Source organism: Erythrolamprus reginae, chromosome 2, assembly GCF_031021105.1.
Source record: "Erythrolamprus reginae isolate rEryReg1 chromosome 2, rEryReg1.hap1, whole genome shotgun sequence".
Taxonomy (NCBI): domain Eukaryota; kingdom Metazoa; phylum Chordata; class Lepidosauria; order Squamata; family Dipsadidae; genus Erythrolamprus; species Erythrolamprus reginae.
Genome location: NC_091951.1, coordinates 261516692 through 261532923, shown reverse-complemented (window position 1 = coordinate 261532923; position 16232 = coordinate 261516692). Strand labels below are relative to the sequence as shown.

The following is a 16232-nucleotide window of genomic DNA, read 5'->3' as shown; positions in this document are numbered from 1 at the left end:
CAATACTAGGACGAGGAGGCACTCCCTAAAGCTCATAGGTAAGAAAGTGAGGACAAATAAAGGGTAATATTTCTTCACCCAGACGGTGGTTGGTTTATGGAACTCACTTCCAGAACAGCTAGTGAGAGCTATCAGCCTTGATAGCTTCAAAGCAGGATTAGACAAATTCATGGATGCCAAGGGTATCGGTGGTTATTGAAATGGATGTCCATGTGCCGCCTCTATGTTGGTTGAGGCAGGCAGAATTTCCTTGAATACCATTTGTTGGGAGTCAAGGGAAAGGGAGGGTTTTGCCTTCTCTTTCTGCTCAAGATCCCCATGTACAATTGGTGAGCCACTGTGTGACACAGAATGATGGACTCGATGGGCTTTGGCCTGATTCAGCATGGCTCTTCTTATGTTCTTATTAATGAAAACACAATAAACAAAAATACAGTAATTACTACATTGAATTGTACGAGTTTACATCCTTTAACTCATAAAGTCAAATAGTATTTTTTTTAGATTAGTTTTTCAAGGAAAGGAGCATTCCACGAAGCATTCTTCCTTGCTATGAATTGCTATATATAGCCCTTTTCTGTAATAATGAGAAGCATAGTATACAGTACCCATTTGCCAAAAAATGCAAACATGACAAAGAACAGGAAACAATTCCAATGCTCTGACTAGTATTTCCATACATTATACACACTTGCAAACATGTGGTTGCAGTGTTCATACTTGGCTATTTTAAGTGTAAGCCTAAACCTGTATTTGAGTGAGCTTTGGTTTATTGTTGTTCCTATTATTTACATGGGGAAGTATTTTTTTCATATTGATGGGTATACACACACACAGAACTCTGACCAATAGGATGCTGTTAAATCACAATTTATGCATTAGAACTTTTTCTGTTCATGGCAACTTCCCGTTTATTAATTCCTAACCTTGTTCTGTCCTGTTTTGACATCTGTCAGTGATAAAACTCTATTGAAATCCCATTTGTGATGTCTGTTTTCTACACTATGTGAATTCCTGTGTGCACTGTATCACAAAATACTCATTTGCCAGAAATTTATACCCATGTCTATGTATTTTTGAGCCAAAAATTTAAGTCATGAGCAGATGCTTATAAAGCATTGTATGTCTTTGTGGGGATACTGCAAAATCAAGTTAGCATGGAATAAACCAAAATATGTCAGGCTTAACAGCTCTGAGAACTTTCTCCTTTTTTTGAGAAAATGTGATGTTATTTTTGAGGAACAATGCTTTGACCCATCACAACAAAAAGGCATGTTTGTTTAAAACTTTGGCTTAAAAAATAAGTCTCTGTTGTCTATTCTGCATAGACGGGCATGTTATTTTTTCTCATTCAGTTTTTTCAAGTTTGCTTGTTGGTTTTATAAACCTTCTGTCATCTTCAAAAGATTTTAATGCTTCAATGAATTAAAGCACTGTACAGATTCTTCTCCTTCTATACTTCTTTTTTTATCCTCAGTAGAGGCAATGCCAAAGGTTTAACCCAAGCTAAACATCACCATTCAAGTAAATCGTGAAATTACAGTCTGATGATCTTTGAACAGGGTATCCAGACTTCAAAGACCATTCCCGTACATTTAGTTTTATTTATTTATTTATATATTTATTTTGTCCAATACACAACACATATAGAAGAGAATACACATGTAGAAATATATATAAAGAAAATATATAAAAATAGAGGAGAAGATACATGAAAGGAAGAAAATATATATGATATTTATTTATTTATTTATTTATTTATTATTTATTTATTTATTATTTAGATTTGTATGCCGCCCCTCTCCGCAGACTCGGGGCGGCTCACAACAAAGTGAAAAAAACAATCTACAACAAATCTAAATTACTGTTTAAAAATATTTAAAAGACCCCATTTTCTAAACACACATACATACAAACATACCATTCATAAATTGTATCTGCCTGGGGGAGATGTTTCAGTTCCCCCATGCCTGGCAACAGAGGTGGGTCTTAAGGAGCTTACGAAAGGCAAGGAGAGTAGGAGCAGTTCTAATCTCCGGGGGGAGTTGATTCCAGAGGGCCGGGGCCGCCACAGAGAAGGCTCTTCCCCTGGGGCCCGCCAACTGACATTGTTTAGTTGACGGGACCCGGAGAAGGCCCACTCTGTGTGACCTAATCGGTCGCTGGGATTCGTGCGGCAGCAGGCGGTCTCAGAGATATTCTGGTCCAGTGCCATGAAGGGCTTTAAAGGTCATAACCAACACTTTGAATTGTGACCGGAAGTTGATCAGCAACCAATGCAGACTGCGGAGTGTTGGTGAAACATGGGCATACCTAGGTAAGCCCATGACTGCTCTCGCAGCTGCATTCTGCACGATCTGAAGTTTCCGAACACTTTTCAAAGGTAGCCCCATGTAGAGAGCATTACAGTAGTCGAACCTCGAGGTGATGAGGGCATGAGTGACTGTGAGTAATGAGTCCCGGTCCAGATAGGGCCGCAACTGGTGCACCAGGCGAACCTGGGCAAACACCCCCCTCGCCACAGCTGAAAGATGGTTCTCTAATGTGAGCTGTGGATCGAGAAGGATGCCCAAGTTGCGGACCCTCTCCGAGGGGGTCAATAATTTCCCCCCCAGGGTAATGGAAGGACAGATGGAATTGTCCTTGGGAGGCAAAATCCACAGCCACTCCGTCTTATCCGGGTTGAGTTTGAGTCTGTTGACACCCATCCAGGCCCCAACAGCCTCCAGACACCGGCACATCACTTCCACTGCTTCGTTGACTGGACATATATGAGATAAAGGAAAGACATTTGGACAGAGGACGAAAGGCACACTGGTGCACTTATGTACGCCCCTTACTGACCTCTTAGGAACATGGAGAGGTCAATCGTGAATAGTCTAAGGGAGAAATGTTGGAGGTTAGGGGTTGACACTATTGAGTCCGGTAATGACTTCCATGCTTCGACAACTCGATTGTTAAAGTCATATTTTTTACAGTCAGGTTTGGAGCGGTTAATATTAAGTTTGAATCTGTTGCGTACTCTTGTATTGTTGCGGTTGAAGCTGAAGTAGTCATTGTGTCAGAGAAGAGAGAATATGGAGCATTTAGGCCTGGGCAGACTGTTTATTCCAGTGTTAGAAACCATAATAAAAACATTGGTGGCTGGCAGTAAATTTGCATATTTTTGGTCCTTTAATTAGCATGTCCTAATGTTGGAGATTGGAAGTTGTACTTTAAGTCTGCCAAGAAATTACTGGAGGATAATTGCTCTGGTCTTCAAACAAATGTTTTATCTTGAAGTATAAAAATGTTCAAATAGAGCTGCAAAATCATAGAGAATGAAGAAAACAGAATTATGGGTCAAGTTTTCTTTTTTCTCTTTCTTTTTATTTATGAAACTACATTGCCCATTGAGAGTGGATTTTTCAAGGCAGTCTTCAGAGCCACCAACATTGGAAGAAGGTGTAATTTGTTTTTATATGAATGGTTATGTCAGAGGAAATGACATCAAACTGAAAAGCATCTTGAAGGGTGACCTCTATAAAAGTCAGCTAAGCATAGGTTTTTTTCATCTCATTATGAGGTCTATTCCCTGTTCATGTGGGTAGCATGCAACTCTGATCTCTCTCTGCAATGGTGTTTTAGCTAGAACTTTTAAAAATGATCTGTAAGTTTTTGCAGACAAATTGAAACGAAGCCTTAAATGTTACCTGGATTAACCAGTTTTCTATGCCGTTTTGAAAATATGTTCATTGCTATAATTGGAATAAGATCGTCAAGCTATAACCCACTGAACTCACTAAAATCCAATAAACGTGCGTTTATCGGCTCTTTGGGACTTCTAAATCTTTGTTCCATTTCATATAGATCCAGAACACTCAATTATAATGATATACTGTATATGCTGCTATATAATAGCGTGGTTTTGATTAAATATTGGATTTCATTTCATAACAATACATGTTAAGTGTGCATTTCCTTTAGCTGCAGGCAGTATGGTTGCATCACACTACAGTGATACCTCTACTTAAGAATACCTTTACTTACGAACTTTTCTAAATAAGAACCGGGTGTTCAAGATTTTTTTTGCCTCTTTTCAAGAACCATTTTCTACTTACAAACCCGAGCCTCCGAAACTGTAACCAGAAAAGGCAGGGAGAAGCCTCCGTGGGGCCTCTCTATGAATCTCCTGGGAGGAAACAGGGCCTCCACCCTCCCTGTGGTTTCCCCAATTGCACACATTATTTGCTTTTACATTGATTCCCATGGGAAAAATTGCTTCTTCTTACAAACTTTTCTACTTAAGAACCTGGCCACGGAACGAATTAAGTTAGTAAGTAGGGATACCGCTGTATTTCTTCCTAGAAAAATAAAAATAAAACAGCTACTGCATCTAATCAATAAAAAAGGAAGACATTTATCAATTGTCTAGAAGACCTATTGTGTATCTGCCATGTGGCGTTACCTTTCCACTTGTAAGTCACTATTCTCCTCTGTGGCTAGTAGCCATGTGTGATGCTGCCCTATTGACAGTAGAGAGTATCAGATTGCTTTCCCAAAGGCACCAAGCTCCCAAGCTGGCTGCTCTAAAGGATCTCTTGTTAGTATCATGTCTGTAGTTCTCTTTCCTGACTCTGTACTTGGAATGCAGCTGGCAGGATTTTAAACATTGATTTGATTTAATTTGGTTTGTGTGTCCAGGTGTCCAGGAGGCTGTAGTGACTTGCCTGAATAAACAGACCAGAGAATTTGCAGATGAAAATCAATGTGTGAGCAGTCGGCGCCCCCCACAGTTGCTGAGATCTTGTAACCTGGAACCTTGTCCCCTAAGGTAGGCGGCTGTTTATTCTTTGCTTCCCCTTCCTATGGGTCGTCAGCATCTTGAGAAGTCATTTGCACTTTGCCACGTTGTATTTGAAAGGCAGAGAAATTTAACACAATTGGGAACATATTTCCTGGCATCCAGCACAAAATAACTGCACTGATTTAAAGTGAATTATTTTCCTATCCACTTTATTATAGTCGGGGTTATTTCTAGGACAATATGTGTGTAAGTAATTCCACTCTACAGTGGAATTCAAGATGTTCCCGGTGTCTGTTCTGTTTGTTCTGTTACTTTCCAGGCTGCTTGCCCATGCCTGAGTTGGTGCGAATGGCAAGAATCAGAAGTTGCAAGGAAAATTATTTCTTTCAAATATTTTATGTGGAACTAAACACTTTTTAACATATCAAGTTGAATTGGAGTGGCTACGCTTGAGGGTTTTCTGATTTGCTTAGTTTTTGTCTTATACCTTAAACTTTCTCTCAACTCTACAATTACTAATTTGGTCATTTGTAGGGCTCCAGTTTAGGGAAAATTGATTTAAGCTAATCTTGTCATCTGCAACATCTATAATTTATCCAGAAGCAACTTCAATTTTTTTTCCTTCAGTGGGAGTCATCTTTGTCTTCCAATAAAAATAGTATACGGTGAAACATTTAGAAGCACAATCCTATTATAGCTTTAAAAAAATTAGCTGATTGGTAAGAATCTTTTATCCATGAAAACATCTCATCAGTCAACACAATTTGTAGCACTATGCAGTTTAATTTCCAAATGTTTCTCTAAGAAAGTAAATTGAATACACTGGCTCTTCACCAGGAACATGAGGATTGTTTCTGAGAGAATGCAACTCTCCTTGTCTATGTTTCGAAATATATGGAATACCTTGCTTGATCCCAACCAAAGAAGAATTAAAAAAATAATAATAATTCACAAATGACATGATCTGCACTATCCTGCAATGGGATTGCTTTATGCAAACTTCTCACATCCAGCTGTGTGAACATTTTCTATGTTAGCTACCCTTAGTACCTAAACTACAAATGTATATGGAAGGGAATTCAACAGTGGTTGAGATGCAAATATAATGGAATGTGTGCAATGTTTTTACATCTCTATCTCTGAAACTTTCCATTGCAATTAATTAACTCAAGCAAACTTTCAGGTTCTTTACTTACCAGGCACAGTGGCTTGGATTGAATTTTAAACTCTTATTGGGAGAAAAAAAAATCACCCAAGTTCCTATAGTATCCAGATATGTCATGTAGATGTTCTTGTTTAAATGGTCATAAAATCTACTCTTAAAATGTCAGAGCACATCTGTAAAAACTTATAAAAATTATTTCTGGGCATACCATTTTTCCTTCAAAGATTCAACAATTCAAACATTGTAGTTAATGTTCCTCGTGTGCAGATATTTTTGTTTCCTCTTTATTACCACATTGGAAGAAGACACCATTGTTCCTTATAGTGTAATGTCACTGAATTCAATGCACTTTCCATCTTTAATTGACAGAATGTGGGATCGAAGGTTTTAAATTCCAAAAAGGAATTTATTCTTTTGAATACAGAAATAATTATTTTTTCTACCAGGACCACAGAAGCGAGGGCATTTCTGCAACCCAAGTCCATAATAAAATTAGTTTTACAGTCTGCGTAGATCTTAAAAAGAATGAACATCTTTTGTTTCACTTTGGTTCCAGTATTTCACAAGCTGTCATAAAATATCTTACAACCATGTAATCTTATTTAGCGTAGGGACTGCTTCATGTTAAAGTGATTGTTATGTCCATGCTAAATGCAGAAAATAAGGCAAAAGCGGGTTACTTTGAAGATCTTATTTATTGGAGACAAGGATGGATTCTAATTTATCTTTACTTCGTCCCGTGCTGCATGGCCACACCTCGTGCTGAAAAATCTGCAAAAAATTCCCCAACCCCCAAAAAGGAGAAAACAAGATGGTGACGCATGCTCAGTGCCAGGAGCTCAGCTTCTGCACATGCACAGAAAAAAATCTGATTTTTTTTTAAATCCCCAAAAAAGATGGCTGTGTCCATGGACCGTCACCGACAGAACCAGTTCCGTGACATCATTGTGATGTCACCAGCAGCTTGCTACTGGTTCGGGCGAACTGGACCAAACTGTGAGGAACCCACCTCTGACTGGAGATCTTAACACTTTTATGATAGCACGTTAACAATGCTTTGTTCATTCTTTTGGAGTTTGTGTGAGTACAGGTAGTCATTGATTTATGACTATTGGGCTTAGCAACTGTTTGAAATTATGACAATTCCCAAAAAAGTTATTGATCACCTGGATTCAAAGTTCCAATATTCAACCCCCCCCCCCAATGTGGTCACATGATTGCATTTGAATGCTTGGCAATCAGCCCTTTACATCGTCCTGCCACCGCATGATTGTAATTTATATTATTTGTTTGTTTGTTTGTTTGTTTGTTTGTGTATGTATGTATGCATGTATGAATGTATCTATCTATCTATCTATCTATCTATCTATCTATCTATCTATTTATTTATTTATTTATTTATTTATTTATTTATTTATTTATTTATTTATTGGATTTGTATTCCGCCCCTCTCCGTAGACTCGGGGGGCTAACAACAGTAATAAAAACAGCATATAACAATCCAATATTAAAACAGTTAAAAGCCCTTATTATAAAACCAAACATACATACAGACATACCATGCATAAAATTGTAAAGGCCTAGCAGGAAAGAGTATCTCAGTTCCCCCATACCTGGCGGCAGAGGTGGGTTTTAAGAAGCTTACGAAAGGCAAGGAGGGTGGGGGCAATTCTAACCTCTGGGGGGAGTTGGTTCCAGAGGGCCGGGGCCGCCACAGAGAAGGCTCTTCCCCTGGGCCCCGCCAAGCGACATTGCTTAGTTGACAGGACCCGGAGAAGACCCACTCTGTGGGACCTAACTGGTCTCTGGGATTCGTGCAGCAGAAGGTGATTCCTGAGATTGCAATTTTTTGTTGGAAATCAGCATTTTCTTCTGGTCTCCAGCAAAAAATGCCTGTTGTGGCTAACAGCCTCACTTAATGACTGCTGCATTTGTTTAATGACCATTGCAAAAAATGTCATAGAGTCAGACTGGATAATAGTAAAATTGAAAATTGTAACATTGTCTCAAGAGAAAAGGAGATAACCTTGTAACTAAATATCTTATATCACCTTCTACACTGTACCACTCTTTTTTTTTCTTCTGAGGATGCGGAGAAGTCGAGTTTCTGGCACTGTATATGTGGTCACTATATTGTTTCTGGCTTTTTAAAAAAAAAATTGGCACTGTACATGCGCGTGCTTTGTGGGTGTGCCCAAGGGGCACAAACACGTGATGCAGGAGGAAGTGAACCGACAGCGAGGTAAGTTAGGACCCACCCCGATACCTTTTATTAAAAGCATTTGTTAAAATAGCATATCATATTAATATACATTCTCCTATTTAACTTGACATTACATGAAGCATTGGCTGTTGCCCCAGACCAATTCCTAATCAACCTAAGAGAACAAGTTCAAGTTTTATAAGGAAAAGGAAAACTTCTGAGACAGTCTTAGCCAAAGAGGGCCTTCTCCAGTATTCCTAGACTCCTGACTCCGTTATCTTCAGACTGCACTGCTTGTCACGTTATTAAAGACATTTTTGTGAATTATAAGTGTACCTGGAAATGAAAGATGATATATCTTGGCACAATTTCCTTGGAGTCTTATATTTCTTTGGTTCCTTCTCTACATTACGTTTGTTTCTGAAAATGATTTTCCATCTAATGCTAGTGAATTTACAGGAGCCCATTTATAGTTGCCATTGTCAAATTAAGAAATAGCTGCCAGAGTCAAACTGTCAGGATTAGTGATGGGCGAACCCAACGGTGTTCGGGTTCGGCAAGGTCAGATGAACTTTACACAAAATTCGGTTGAACCCGAACGGGGAATCCCTCCCACAACAAGATTCCGGAGGCGGAGCTTTGACGTTCCATGGAATCCAGGAAGTGATCACCTTGGCATCCTTAGCAACCTGCCGGTGACATCAAAGCTCTGAACACCGAACACGACCCCGAACTTTGCCCAAAGTTTGAAAAAATTTCGGGTTCAACATACCGAACACCGCAAAATTCAGTACGGACCTGAATTGTGCGGGTTCAGTTCGCCCATCACTAGTCAGGATGGCTCCACTCACTATTTAAGAAAAGTAAAACTCAGAGTCCATTTTGAACTTCAAAGGTAAACTTTACTAAATCAGAATGAATGCATCAGTAGTGAAGCTAAGTCTGAGGGAAAAGGCACGATAGCTGCCCATATCAACGTATGGCAAACAATCCCCATTGTCCATCTTCGTCCAGTGGATGCATCTTCACTGTCGCATCATGCTTATGGAATGCACGCCACTAATAGACCTCCTTATCACCTCTTCTCAGGAGAAACGAAACTCCTCTGGCCTTCACCAGAAGAAACAAAATTTACTAGGGCCCCCCCAGAAAACTTCCCTCCCCAAATCCCAAAACACCCCCCCTCCTGTTGCTTATGACAGCTAAAGCATAGTTGAAGGATGAAACCTAGCGAGGCTGACGCAAACTTAGAGTTAGTTTCATAAGATTCATTCATTATATTGCAGGAATTACACTCCTTGCCTTATGGGCAAGCAGATGAAAGATCAGAAGATTATGGGATAAATAAATTTGGATCGTATTATTTTCAATAGCAAAAAAAGTGCTTATTTTACAAGCGTATATGAATGATGCCGAGTCAAACTATTGAAACATCTAGCTCAATATTTTTAACAGTCAAAGGGCAACTGAGAAAAGCTTTGTACTTGCTTCCTTGCCGATACATATCTGAAGTTAGTTGGGGGAAAGATCAAAAGCAACGTGAGAAAATATTATTTCACTGAAAGAGTAGTAGATCCTTGGAACAAACTTCCAGCAGACTTGGTTGGTAAATCCACAGTAACTGAATTTAAACATGCCTGGGATAAACATATATCCATTGTAAGATAAAATACAGGAAATAGTATAAGGGCAGACTAGATGGACCATGAGGTCTTTTTCTGCCATCAGTCTTCTATGTTTCTATGTTTCTAAGTGTTAAGAGCATGAAATTTCATGCATTTTTAAAATCTTCTCTCTTCACATATCTCTAAAACACCTCTTCATTACAGGCAAAGACCATTATAAGAATGGTGAAAGCACAAAGAATTTAAAAGCCTAAAAAGATACATCAGAATAAAAAAATTATATCTAAGAGGTTAAAAAAATATCAAGGGAATTTAAAAGAATCTAAAAGGATGGCTAGGAGCAATAGATGGCAAATTAAATATATCACTATGCAAATTAAACTATAATAACAAGCTAGGCTCACATAAAAACTGGTTATTTTATTGTATATCAGGGCTGTCAAACTTGCGGCTCGTGGATTTGTCACATGCTGGCCATGCCAACAACCAGTTTAGCAAAGGGGGGGGAATCGCGATACATCACATAACAATACCGTGAAAATGCAGGTTTGACACCCCTGCTCTTTATGAACATATTGTAGATTGCAGGCTCTCTCTAGGACTGAAGTCCTCAGTCTTGGCCCAAATAAATTTAAAAGTTACCATGCAAAAGATAACAGATTAAACTAAATAAAAAGTACAAAGCTGGGAACTAAAACCTTTAAAAGTTGTTATCAAGTTAAGTTTTTCAATACGAGAGGGGAGAATGAAATTTATGGTTGAGGAGCACTTAATTTTAATTAAATGGAAATCCAACCAAATAATTTTTAATTTAACTCTCACCCAGTAGTGGGAACTCAGTACTACTGGTTCTCCCATGTTCTCGCCCATGCACACAACGCTACTGCACATGCACAGAGGTATCCTAGATGGATAGGCGGAGCCTTCATTTGCCCAGGCTACCAGTTCTAAGAACTGGTCGGAACCGAGAGCAACCTACCACTGCTCTCACCCTAACCTCTGTTTTGAGGGTGGCTCTTGCATTGTATAACTTAAAAAGAGATATACAGTGTTCCCTCGATTTTCACGGGGGATGCGTTCCGAGACCACCCGCGAAAGTCGAATTTCCGCGAAGTAGAGATGCCGAAGTAAATACACCATTTTTGGCTATGAACAGTGTCACAAGCCTTCCCTTAACACTTTAAACCCCTAAATTACAATTTCCCATTCACTTAGCAACCATTTAGATTATTACTCACCATATTTATTTATTAAAGTTTTTTTTTTTTTAAATTAATAAAGGCAGATGAAAGTTTGGCGATGACATATGACGTCATCGGGAAGGAAAAACCACAGTATGGGGTGGGAAACCGCAAAGTATCTTTTAATTAGTATTTTTGAAAAACCGTGGTATAGGCTTTTCACGAAGTTCGAACCCGCGAAAATCGAGGGAACACTGTACACAAACTTAAACCTCTTTGCATGAGCTTGTAAGTTATATTAAAGAAGGGGGGGAAACTAAAGTGATTTATCTTGGTCTGATTTTGTTTACATCTCAAAAACCTGGCATTTAAAAAGAGGTGTGTAGACTTTTTATAACCATTGTGTATATATATATATATATATATTAAAGCCTGTTTTTCCAATCTGTCATCAACTGGAAAATCTCTCTGAAGCCAATGAAACAAACAATGTTCTGTATATACAAGGTTATTTCTGTATGTCTGTGCTTAACTGTTTTAGCATAACCATGGTTAAGTGCAGACAGGATCCTGTACGAAATCAATATGGTGTTTTCCTTTTTCAATCCCAGGATAAGCCCCTGCTTTTCTTGAAGAAGCTTCTGTGTGAAGTCAGAGAATGACAGATAGATTTATGGCCTTTGAGTGTAAAAATATATTCTCTGTACTGTAAAAAGATACGTGTTTATGTTGAGCCTTTTCTGGGGATGCATTGGCCTAGCTCATAAATAATTGCCATAATCTGACCCAGGACCAGATGACAGAGCAGTGCATGACATAAATAATTAAGTTACATTTCAAAAGCACTTTAGACGTGGTTAGACTTTATGACACCCTGTTGAAATCCCCCTTGCCTGTTAGGGTGGGAGCCACTTAATCATTATCTGTCAGAGAGACAGAGAACTATTACAATATGGGGGTATCAGAAACAAAGAAGAAATAGAAGTTTTCCTGAAGAAAGATAAATATTTTGCAGAAACCTGGGGAATGTAGTCAGCAAGGGGAATGGTCTTAAGGAACAGAAGGAAGAACTGCTACCAAGACAGCAGTTGGATAAAAGATATCTGAGGCTTGGGCAGTACTGTAACATATATATACATACACACACACACAAACACACACACACATATACAGTGATCCCTCGATTTCCGCGGGGGATGCGTTCCGAGACCGCCCGCGAAAGTCGAATTTCCGCGAAGTAGAGATGCGGAAGTAAATACACCATTTTTGGCCTTCCCTTAACACTTTAAACCCCTAAATTACCATTTCCCATTCCCTTAACAACCTTTTACTCACCATTATTACTGGTACTCACCATTGAATAAGACACTTAGTGATCCTGATATTTATAAACATAATTATTTATTAACAATAATTATTTATTTTGTTATTTATTTGCAAAAATTATTAGTTTGGCGATGACATATGATGTCATTGGGTGGGAAAAACCGTGGTATAGGGAAAAAACCGCGAAGTATTTTTTAATTAATATTTTTTGAAAAACTGTGGTATAGGCTATCCGCGAAGTTCGAACCCGCGAAAATCAAGGGAACACTGTATACATACATATATACATACATACATACATACATACATACATACATACATACATAAAAACATATTTTAAAAGGATAAATAAAAACTAATACAAAATGCTACAAAAAGATACTGACAAGATTGAACGGGTCCAAAGACGGGCTACAAGAATGGTGGAAGGTCTTAAGCATAAAACGTATCAGGAAAGACTTAATGAACTCAATCTGTATAGTCTGGAGGACAGAAGGAAAAAGGGGGCTATGATCGAAATATTTAAATATGTTAAAGGATTAAATAAGGTCCAGGAGGGAAGTGTTTTTAATAGGAAAGTGAACACAAGAACAAGGGGACACAATCTGAACTTAGTTGGGGGAAAGATCAAAAGCAACATGAGAAAATATTATTTTACTGAAAGAGTAGTAGATCCTTGGAACAAACTTCCAGCAGATGTGGCAGATAAATCCACAGTAACTGAATTTAAACATGCCTGTATATCCATCGTAAGATAAAATACAGAAAATAGTATAAGGGCAGACTAAATGGATCATGAGGTCTTTTTCTGCCGTCAGTCTTCTATGTTTCTATGTTTCTATGCTGATTTTATAAAATTCTCTCCAAAATTCATATTTTCCAAAATCTTGAACAAGAAAGCCCAGTTCAAATAATCTCTGCATCAAAAAATATCCACGAACCTTACTTTTAAAAAATATTTATCCAAATATTCCAATATGTCCAAAGTATTTCTAACATTGCACTTTAACTGTCTTTTAGGTAAGAATCCCCTTTTATCCTCATGAATAAATTCTTGAAAAATTGTTTACATTCTGTCAGTTGGATTCATTATGAACAACTTGTACTCATTATTTAATAATGATATTGGCCTGTAGTTTCTTGTTAAAGTCAAATCTTGTCCCTCTATAGGTATTAATGCTTTACTGGCCTCTATCCAATTCTCTGGCATTTTTCCTCCCTGTAGGATAGAGTTCATCTTGTTTTGTAATGGTTGTAAAAGTTCATCCTCAAAATATTTATAATAAGAACCTGATAATCCATCTGGTCCAGGCGCCTTTCCCAGTTTAATCTTTTTTATAGATTTAGAAACATTCTTTATTTGGGGGGGGGGTTAATAATGTTTTTATTAAGGACTATATTAAACAGATAAGACAAATACAAAAACATAGTACAAAAATACATAGGGAAAAAAATGTTTAGAAACTTCAACCTCTCCCAAAAAACCCCCAAAAGACAAAGAAAATATAAGAAGAAACTTCTCCCTTCATTCTCAAGAAATATATTCAGTATTAACAAGTTCCTGTATCTTATAATACAGCCAAATATCTTTTCTTTACAAACCTCACCCTATTTTTATTAATTCATTTCTAAATATTCAGGTCTCTTTATTAATTAGCAAAGATCCAATAAAAATTAACAAAACTACCTAACGATCTAAGCATATAATTATCTTTTCCATTTTGTCTAAATTTTCCTCCTCTGTCTTTTAATAATTTAACATTGCCAAAAAAAGAATTAAAACTATTAAACATCTCCAGAAATCGTAACTCCTTATTTAGATATAAAAAGACAGTTTAGACAGTTCCAAAAGAAAAATTATCCTATCCAGATAACCATTAAGCAGCACCAGAAATAAAAAAAACTTGTTAAATAATCCTAATCAGATGAACCAATTTTATATTTTTAGAAACTTTGTTTTTATAGTTCTGTTCCCAATCTGTCTTTGTTTTTCTGTAATCCTCAGAAAATTGGTTTCTTTATTTGTTTTCTCTAGAGAGATGTCAGTTCTTTTATACAAATTAGAATAATATTGATGAAATGGTTTTTGAATGGCTGCATTGTCCATTAGTACAGTATCTCCTTTATTTTCTAGACACTTCCCAGATTTATTTACAAACCATTGGAATCCTATTTGAGTACCAATTTATATTTCGGTATTTTTACAAAATTGTAGAAGATAATCCTTTATTTTTATTTTTATTTATTTATTTATTTATTTATTTATTTATTTATTTATTTATTTTGTCCAATACACAATGAGAGTTTTAGTGAGTATATATATACACATACATAAATACATACATACATACATACATACATACATACATACATACATACATAAATACATACATACATACAGTAAAATACATGATGATGGTTATAGAGGAGATACTCATAGTAAAATATATCTATGAAAGAATAGAAAAGAAGATATAGAATAGAACATATCAATGAAAGAATAGAAGAAGAGATATAGGAATAGAAGAAAGGTATAGGAGTTATAGGAGAGCAATAGGACAGGGGACGGAAGGCACTTTATTTCAGTAGATCACTACTACTGGAGATCGGAAAATTGAAACATTCCCCAAAATTCCATGCAAAATATGCAGAATATTCTGATGCAGACCAGTGAGAACAAACCTTTTTTGTAGTAGTAGTACCCGAATAAGTATTGCATGAAGTTTGGACTTGCTGGCAAAACCAGGTTTCTCCATTTGATGTAATTGTCATTGTTAATGTGGCAATAGAAGAAAATAATTAAATACTTAATGGGACAGCCATAACTATATGAATTAATTTCACTTACTTTTAAATAAAAAGCAATCTATAGTTAACTCTTTCCATCATTTGGAATCTAGCCTGTTGCATCCCATTCAAACCAAATACAGCCATCAAACAAGAGTAAGTTGTGCATCTCTGTTTTGGCCTACGAACGTGGACTTCCTGTTGGAGCAGCTGAAATCTATTTAGATAGCTGCTTGTGTTAAAAATTGGCATTACACTCCAACAGATATGTGACAGATTGGAATGCACTTCTTTAACAAGCAGGTGACATTCCACCACGATGAGCCCAGAACCATGGAGAACCATTACAAATGTATTTTATTTTTGAAGAAGAAACAATATGTTGTTAGACTTCAAGGTATTGAATTATTAGCCAACCAATAAGCATGGACTACCCAACAGACTCAATGACATTAAAGGATGATGTTTATTCATTCATTAAATTGGGCATTAATAATATAGCCAAAGATCTGTTCTCTTTCTTATTTTGACCATTCTCATTCAACTTAAATGTTTAAAAAGCCTACATTTTGAAAATGAATGGGCACATATGGTAAGGCACCTTGAAATTTGTTAAATAAATTAAATAACTAGAAATTTTCTTTAAAAAATTTGTTTTAGTCCCAAAGGTGTTTTTTCAAGAGGTATCTGGACTAATATTTCAACCAGGTTAAAAAACTTCATATACTTTCTAAGAGGCAAGGTACATAAGCTACATTCATATTGTTAGTAGCCAAAGGAAAGTAGTAATTTTAATCCCATTTGTCACTCTTCAAATGCTGCCAAAATCAATAAAAAAGTTAATGCAAATTCTAGGCATTAAGACCATAGAGTATCTTGATTGTAGGATGTCCATCAAGCCTGTTTTCTGGATTTGCTACTTGATAACAAGTAAAAAAGGGGGAGTGGATTCAAATGGCGATCAGATAAGATTTTATCATGCCTTTAAATCCATGTAATTATTTATTAAATTTACCCTGCTGTTCTTCAAAAGGTTGCTCAAAATAGTAAAAAGTGTAAAATACAGGTAGTCCTCAACTTACAACAATTCATTTAGTGTAAGTTCGAAGTTACAATGGCATTGCCAAAAGTGACATGATTATTTCTCACAGCTGCCATC

The 16232-nt window shown here is 36.9% G+C and overlaps 1 protein-coding gene across 2 annotated transcripts in view; it reads left to right on the top strand.

Annotated features, from left to right (window-relative positions):
- The window catches only part of ADAMTSL1 (ADAMTS like 1), a 637539-nt gene that overhangs the window by 557608 nt on the left and 63699 nt on the right, over nucleotides 1-16232 (top strand). For both annotated transcript variants that reach the window (XM_070742526.1, XM_070742525.1), the window contains exon 16: nucleotides 4684-4813. In XM_070742526.1, the coding sequence (XP_070598627.1) occupies nucleotides 4684-4813 (130 nt within the window). The remainder of the gene's footprint in view (nucleotides 1-4683; nucleotides 4814-16232) is intronic.